The sequence below is a fragment of the Elaeis guineensis genome, chromosome 14 (genome assembly GCF_000442705.2).
Source record: "Elaeis guineensis isolate ETL-2024a chromosome 14, EG11, whole genome shotgun sequence".
In the NCBI taxonomy this organism is placed as follows: domain Eukaryota; kingdom Viridiplantae; phylum Streptophyta; class Magnoliopsida; order Arecales; family Arecaceae; genus Elaeis; species Elaeis guineensis.
In genome coordinates this window covers 52,976,219-52,985,206 of record NC_026006.2, presented here as the reverse complement: position 1 = coordinate 52,985,206, position 8,988 = coordinate 52,976,219, and the positions used below count along the sequence as shown (strand labels likewise).

Sequence of the window (8,988 nt, the reverse complement as noted above, 5' to 3'; positions counted from 1 at the left end):
TTTTTTCTTTTTCGATAAGTCAAGAGTCAAATGGATGAATTATGCTGTAACAATATCTAAAAAATAATATTACGACAACGATGATAACTAGCCCTACTTAATTTACCTTTTGCCTCTTTTTCCACATCATGCAACTCAAGTGATAAAAGCTTTTCTTAAAATCTTTAATATTTATATTTTTTTATATCATAATAGTTCATAAATATTTTACTCTTTGGACAATTTTAAAGAAAATTCAGCAATTAGTATAAAAGAAAAATATCAGCTACGCATCAACTCCTTACCTAAGGCCATGGTTTTTTCTATCCTCATGACTCCAGTTGAGTCAAAGCTCTAACCCATATCTGGCGCATTTTAAATTCGGCTTGAAAACTCGTTGCTTGATCGCATGAAAAAAAATTCTTGACCCATAATCGGCTTAAATAGAAGAAAAATGACATGGGATATCAAGTGCCAAATTAGAAACATCTGGGCTTAAGCTTTGGTGAGCCTTCGTATCACAAAGCCTAAGAAAATTGTGCCTAGTTTGTATAGAAATCGCTCTAGTATTTAGAAACAAAATGGTACCCAAGCGGCCTTGTATTCTCAATATATTAGCTGATCTAAAACATTGTGCTGAGGTGGCAGTGTTTTCAAATGCCATCTGCAAGCATCTATAATGCTCATTCAAAATCCTATTAGGCCCGGATGCTTCAGTACTTAGCAACGGCTCAGATGGCTTTTATCATTTGGGAGTCTCCACCTTCTGAATTTTTCAAGATTAATTTTAATAGCAGCGTCAGAGATAGTAGAATGGGTGTAGGCTTTATGATTTACGGACCCGATTCGAGGTTCGTGATTGTGGATGGGCATCACCTCATTAGAAGCACGATTCCATCGGCATAAATATGAGGCACCTGGTTGGTATTATTTTTGCTAGAATAAGATTTGGTGCTAACAACCGATGGTGGGGGGCGATTCAGCCACCATAATTGCTTGAATTCGGAGATATTCACGCAGGATTAATGCTTATTCGCTATTGCATGATATTTGATGTATGACAAAAATCTGTACATCCATTAACATACGTTACATCCATGAGACCAACAGTGCTATTGACTGGATAGCTCCTATGTGGTAGAGCATACTAGAGTTGTATGATCATTCCATCTTATTAAAAAAAAATATTATTGGGCCAGCCTAATCAACAAGTAATGAGGGATTTTACCTATGATAATGGAATGTATGGGAAGATTACATGAATCTTAATGTTATTATTTGTTAAAACTAGCAGTGCGAGCCGTCATATTTTTTTCAAATTTTAAATTATATATATTTGAATATTTAAGTCCCATCTTGATGTTCTACAAGCATGAATAAAAAATTACAGATCAGAAGTAGAAATTTTGATTTGTCGATAAAGTAAAGTTTAGCTTCTAATCTTTTGTACTCATTGGCCCAAACCTATTATTTGATATTATATCGTGCAAAGGCAAGTAGCAAAATTGTTACTTTTATATCACTTGATGATGTTTGTTATCCATGATAGTTTTGAAATTTGAAAATATTCCTTTTATTCATTTATATTTTTACCCATGATCCATCCATCGCTTTTTATTCTAATAATTAATACCATCTCACCTATCTTAAATATTATATTGGTTGACCATGCAAGCTTTCTTTTAGAAAATAAGATCTTCTCAAATTGATATGCTGCTCAACTACCCTAAAGCACACTCTCTAGCATTTCTACCCAAAAAACCGCATACTCTCTTGCACGTTACATCTCCCTCACCCCGCCCGCCATTCTCTAATGCCTTGGTTCTTCCCCTCTCTCCTCTTATCCGCGTAAATCCCAATGCCCAACCGTGCTCTACAAACTATATGTATTTTATTTGATAAACTAAATATTTTTATTTAATTTTTTATTTATATATTTTAATTTTATGTCATATTTTATTTTATTTTATATTTTATTATTATATTTTTTAGTGAATTTACTTTTATACTCATTTTTTGATCTTTTTGATATTTTTAAATTGGTCAAATTTCATTCTTATGATAGCTACACCATTGTTTATTTTTTTCAATAATATTTTCTTTTTAATTTATTTCATTACTTATGTTTTTATATTTTATTTTATTGTTTGTTTATCATTTACCATCTAAATATGTTGGTTAGTGTTTATATTATATTTTAACTAATAATGGTGTCCAAAGGACACAAGCAAGATAACGATGAGAGGCATCGGGTCAAATACTTTGAATCATGGTGGCAACTCGATTGGAAAGTCTAAATATTGGGGGTGGCCTAAAGAAAGACCAACTATGGTAAATTTGATGTCGATCAAGTAAGGTAATTTATGAAAAACCTATCAGTTTGGCATATGGTATGAAATAAAGCAATTACTAGAATATGAATAGTAGAGGATGGTTAGCACCACTTAAGAAAACTTTCAGATGACTAGAGGCTAGATATATCATTTGTCATGTTAGGTATAAATAATGGGATCTAATTTGAGAGAAAAAAAATTGGCGGCAAATTGAACAACTTATTATTATCTTTATCATTATCTTTATTTATGCTTGCATTATATTTAATTTTCTTGCTTTAGTTACCTAGTTCCATGCTAGTTTATTGATAGCCGTAGCATAAAATTATAGCTCCAACTATATCTTACTTTCTTATCTTATCCTTTTTCAAACAAATTGTGTTATTATAGTGAAAGTCCTCGTATGTTAGGCACTAAAATCCATACTACTAATCCATTACTTTATCTTCTTTTTGCTTATTCGATATTGATGGTATATTTGAGTATTCACGCAAATCTACTAAAGAACGTCCGCACTAGAGAATTTTCTATTTAATAATTAGTAACTTATACTTAAAATATTATACTAATTTTTATTTTATTTGACATATATATCATATTATATTTTTGTTAAATTATTTATATTTTTTTGTATTATTTATATTTTAATAAAAAATTATAATATATTATTTTACTTATTAAATTTTATGAATAATTTTTTTAATTACCATGGATTTTCTTTTTTTATTTCATTTTAATTGCATATCATATTTTTTAATTTATTTTGTTTAATCATATTTTTATATTTATTATCTATAATATTTACTTTTCATATATATTTAAAATATTATAACTATATTATTATAATTATTATTATTTTTGTCAAATATATATTACACATATTTAATTAGTCATAATTATAACAGTGAACGCTAACAACCACCATGGAATGCCCACCTACCGAGTTTGGATAGTAGCTTTCGTGCGAAAGAATGATTCACTTTTCTCCCGATGTATATCATTGAATCACACAATAGCCATTACAAGATATATGCAAGTAGACGGAAGAAAGAGTTTAGTATACTTTGAAATTTGTGTGAGATATAATTTAGGATCGGTGTCATGAAAAAAAAAAAAAAACAAATATTCTTTCATACAAAAAATAACAACCCAGAGCCCGCTCTCCTTCCTTCCTCGGGGAGAACTTATTGAATGGATCAAGCCTGATGGACGAACGATGTATAGTACGATAAATTTCATTTTTTTTTTTTTTGGTACAAAACGGACGGTTCATCTCAATTTTAATCTTAAATAGTTGAAATACAAAGATCAGTGATACGGCGAGTGACTACTGAACTGGTCCTTTGGATCCGGTCCATCTAATAATTTCTCCGTAGTTGGTGCTTACTTTTTTTGCTAGCCGAACTTAATGCGGGCGGGCCACACGGCCAGGTTAATCCATTCACGAAGGGGGAGCAGGTCAATTGATCCAGCCGAAAAAATATATCGGGTACACTGCAAGCAATCATGCGTCCGTTCTCAGACAACCTACATCGATGACTGGTCAGAAAGTAGACGTACGTTTGTGTTCGGCTGTGAAGGCTCCCGTGAGCCAATGTTTGTCCAATTTGACCAAATCCAAACATAAACAAACTCTTGAGGCGACGTCCTCCCAATTTGACCAGACCCAAAGATAATTATTTCCTCGAAGACAACTATAAAACAAGCTCAAACTTGAGAGTAAATATCACGAACCAAAAGAAGATCGACCATCACAAAGATAATAATGATATCATGTTGAGCTCATAAATAAATCACCGCGTTTTGAAACGTAGAAATGAAATCAAGTGGGGCCCATAAGACATAAAAAAATTTGACTATTGGCTAAATTATATTCATTTAAATCCTAAATATGCTTCTTTCGTTAATTAATAGTCATGTTACAAGATGTTTTTTTTTTTTTTCCCCCTCGCGTACTTTATAAATCGTGGAGGGTATGATAAGAAGATGAGAACAAAGTAGCCAGGTGTTGCCAGGTGAGCTGATTTGTCAAAAAGTGCCGACGTTGGTCACGCCAGTTTTTTTTTTTTTCAAAAGGCGTTGGTCACGCCCGTCACCGAGTCAAACCTACATCGAAGCGCGCGTTCCCATCGGATCCCGAACATTCTCACAAAAATTAATATCATACCCATCACCAAACCCACCTTCCTTTTCTGCCCTACATCGACTCATCAACCGACTCACCAAACGATTGACAAATATTTATTTCAAATTGATTTATAAACAATCTTTCACTTCATCTTTTACATATTTGATGACAAGATATTTTTCCTGATTAATAACATAAATTAACAAATATTTATTATCCTTTCACATCATCTTTTGCATATTTCATTGTGGGACTTTTTTCGTAATTAACATCATAAATTAACCAATATTTATGATATTTAATATATCTAACAAAAGTCTATATGATCATATATAAAAAAGGCTGTAATTTATAAAAACAGTGATGATAAGAGTATGTTGCGTGTTATAATATTTATTTTTCATTTTATACAAGAACATAGGCTGTAGCAAATATAATAAATTGAAATATAATTATATATAATTTAATTTTCTGGTCAAGTAAGTTTCGTAAGCATATAGTGGTAAAATCGTCCACTGAAATTAAATGGGTCCAGTGTCACGTGCCGCACCTATCGCAATCATGTTCAACTGGTCTCTTCCTAGCTGTATTTTCTTCCGGGAATCTAGATGGAACACCACGCACCGCGGGCCCCACTTCCGATCATCGAACGTGTCAGCTCCTCGTCTTCCAATAACATTTTACGCTGTGTGGTCTCCCACATCCGATCCGGTGTCCCTCCCTTGGTTTGATAAGCTCGGCTCTCGTCCTTTGTCCGTATACTTCGTTTCCAAGGCGAGCGATGGAGGTCAAGCTCCGCACGGCCAAATCGCTGGTGCAGCGGCTGAATTCAGCGGCGGACGCCGACTCCGCCGCCGAGGCCATCGCTGAGATCCGCCTCCTCACAAAGCACGACCCCGAGATCCGTTCCCCCCTCGCCGACTCCGGTGCCATCCCCCTCCTCGCCGCCTACCTCCTCCCCAGCGGCCACTCCGCGGTTTCCCAGGAGAACGCCGCCGCCGCGCTTCTCAACATCTCCATCTCCTCCCGGGAGGCCCTCATGTCCACCCCGGGTCTCCTCGACGCCCTCGCCGCCGCTCTCCAACTCCCCTCCTCCGCCTCCGGCGCCACCCAGCATGCCGCCGCCACCCTCTACAGCCTCCTCTCCGTCGACGCCTACCGCCCCATCATCGGATCCAAGCGCCCCCTCGTTTCCTCCCTCATCGCCCTCCTCCGTTCCCCCAAACCCCCCACGCGATCCATTAAGGACGCGCTTAAAGCCCTCTTCGGTATCGCCCTCTACCCTCTCAACCGCCCGGCGATGGTCGATCTCGGCGCCGTCCCGGCGCTCTTCTCCCTCGTCGTCAAGGACGGCCGGACCGGCGTCGTCGAGGATACCACGGCGGTGATCGCCCAGGTGGCGGGGTGCTACGAGAGCGTCGACGCCTTCCGGAAGGTGGCCGGGGTTAGGGTTCTGGTAGATCTGGTGGACGTTGGCACGGGAGCGAGCGTGCGGGCGAGGGAGAACGCGGCGTCGGCGCTGCTGAACCTGGTGATGAGCGGCGGGGAGAAGGCGGCGGCGGACGTGCGGGAGATCGAGACGGCGGAGGCCGCCATCCGGGAGCTCGCCGGCGACGGCGAGAGCGCGAGGGCGAAGAGCAAGGCCGAGTCGCTGCTTACGGTTTTGGAGAGCGGTCGAAGGGGCCACCTCCACCGGTTTCCCGAATTCGAGGTCAATTCTCCGTCGCCGCCCCTTTCTTCTTCGTCCTCCGCTACTACGGTTAATAATTAGATCAGTTTTTTTTTTTTTTTTAGAGACTTAGACGGTGATGATTAATTAATTTCCATTCTTTTGGGTGTCTAATCACTTGTTTATAAAATGTAGCAATGGGCTTGAACTAGCTTTAATCTAAGGAAGGTTGTAGGACTTGCTAATCTTCATCCGATGGCGAAAATGTCTGTAAATAGATACATTGAGATGATAGATTAGAAGAAATTTAGGTCATTTTTGCTTATTTCTTTGATTAGATATGTTGTGGATTGTTTGTCACTCCATGTGTGTCACGTTTGCATTCATAGCCGTACAGACTTGTTACATTTTGTGCAAGATTTTTGAAATGGGTGGTATTAGTCAACACGCAAGGTGAAGAAATTTTTGAAAAAATAAAGATCATATTTTAGAAAATTTATGTTAAAATCTCTACAAAATATAATGACTCTGATATTAGCAATTATATCTGATATTAATTTTAAATTTATCAATTAAAAATTTATTTAACAAACGAGAAAGTGATTGAAAAGTATCGATTGGTATATTTCTATGGGCTGGTAGCTTAGAATTTATTGCATTGGTTTGACTGAGATGAAGATTTTGATTCTGTGAATTGTAGTGGCTTGAGCTCCTTCTCTATCCTGGGCGGTGAAGTAGTTGGTTCCTTCCGATCTTTCTTAAGGTTGTATACAACGGAATGATTGGTTTCTTGCGCTTGTCTTTGTAAATAATGGAGTAATTGGTTTCTGCCCTGGTGCTTGTTTTTATATCTTGTCCAGGGAATTAATTGTAGTACGAAGAGGCACGTGAACGGATCTTTTTAAAATTTGATTCTATTCCAGAAAAAAAATGATGGTTGATGATATCATTCACGGGCCATGGATCAGCCTTGGGTTAAGATTGGATGTCTTTTTTCCTTTGACGTGCTTGTCCTCCCATAAATGGATTTTTCGGTTTGGCTGTCTTTTGTTCAGTCGTTGCACACTGAATCCGGCTCTAAAGTTACTTGTAATATCATGTACTTACAATCCAAAAGTTTAAACTATTAGTTGGGCCGATAAAATATGATCCTCTGTCAATCTTATTCGCGTTCAATCCATCATATAAATTTAAATTAAATAAATTTAAATTATAAATAAATCGATCTATTTAATCTATTTAATATTTGAATCGAAGTTAAATTTTAGATATCTGATTCATTTATCTTATTTAATATTCAGATAAAATTGAGTGAGATAATCTATTTAATTTATTTAACATATTTAATTTGTTTAATCTGTTTTAGATCTATTTTATTTGATTTATTTAACATGTTAATTTATTTAATATTTTTTATTTATTTAATTTAATTTAATTTATTTAATAAACGGATCGAATTGAATTACTTATTTAATAAATAGATTGGGTTCAGATTTGAATTTTTAACCTGTTTAATAAACATGTTGGGTTTGACCTGTTTGGAATGATGATTTTTTGACTTGTATATAATCCAACCTGATCCAATTGTTATCTTTAGCTATTAGGAGAAGGGTCACTTTGGACGTGAGGATTTATACAGGTGTATATTTAGTTCCACATTGGTTATTCATGGAAAAGATCTTGAATATTTATGTAGGATTAAGAAACTTAAATAATACCTTCCGACTAATCTTTAGATGAAGTATTGACTTGTTACAAATAATATTAGAGCCAACCCAGTCTATGATCTATAATGGACTAACAAATACTAAAGCACGGCTTCATTATACTGGTCATGGATCAACTATGGTATTTATGAATAGATGTATGAATTTGAATTCTTTGTCCGATTTTATGAATAGATGTATGATTTGGACTCTTGGTTCGATGATGACCATGCTGAAACTTACATAGAGAGAGTATTTAAGGATTCGTGCAAATGTGTATTTAATTTTACATCAGTTATTCGTTAGAAAAATCTTAAGTATTTATACAAGATCAAAAAAATTAAAAAATATTTTTCAACTATTTTTTTTTAGATGAGATTTTGAGCCGTTATATTAAGTTAATATATCCATGTAGCATTTCTTGTCGATCAGTATGGGATTACGACACAATCATGGAGTTTGAGGTCGTCAAAGAAAGAGTAAGGTGGTTGAGCTGCACGAGAGAGGAAACTCCTTGCATCCATGACATTTTTGTGATTCCTTCTATGCTTTTCCAAATTGAATAAAGAATAAGAATAATATGAAGATGTTCATAGCTTATCTGTGCATTATCCCTTGACAAAAGCAGTAGTGGAGGAAAGAGTGAGAGCAGGTCATGTTACATGGGCGGACGCTGTTTGTGTGTGTGTGTGTTGGGCCGGGGGCGCACGAATTTAGATGCAAAGAAATTCAACAGAAAATATGTTATTGATCAAAATAATTAATTTTTGATGAAAATCCAGCAGCATAACTACTATAATTTGATCTAAAATTCAATTCATAGAAGCATAAACAAAATATATCTTAAAAAAATATACAAAAAATATATATCATTAACATCTATATGTCTAATCGTAAAATCCAGAGAAATTCAGGGGTCATGGATTCACAGTCCCAAATTATGGGCCAGAAATCAAGTGAAATTGATAATTTGTAAAGATAAGATTGAGCTTTCTGCTGCTTTCTTTGATAAGGAAGTAATTTGTTGTGATAAATTCATGGAAGGTTGAAGTGGCAATTCATGGAAGTGGAGTAAAGTTTTTTCTTCTTTTTTACTTTTCTTTTATCTTAAGCAAATGAGGTACCGAAGTTGTGACGATCGTTTACACTCTAATTTCCATATATCATTTTTAA

The 8,988-nt window shown here is 35.7% G+C and overlaps 1 protein-coding gene across 1 annotated transcript; it reads left to right on the top strand.

Annotated features, from left to right (window-relative positions):
* Positions 1-5,192: 5,192 nt before the first annotated feature.
* On the top strand, positions 5,193-7,065 carry LOC105057596 (U-box domain-containing protein 16). The gene is made up of 2 exons (XM_029268264.2): positions 5,193-6,151; positions 6,810-7,065. The coding sequence occupies exons 1-2, from the start codon at positions 5,222-5,224 to the stop codon at positions 6,840-6,842; spliced, it is 963 nt and encodes a 320-aa protein (XP_029124097.2). The 5' UTR covers positions 5,193-5,221; the 3' UTR covers positions 6,843-7,065.
* Positions 7,066-8,988: the final 1,923 nt, after the last annotated feature.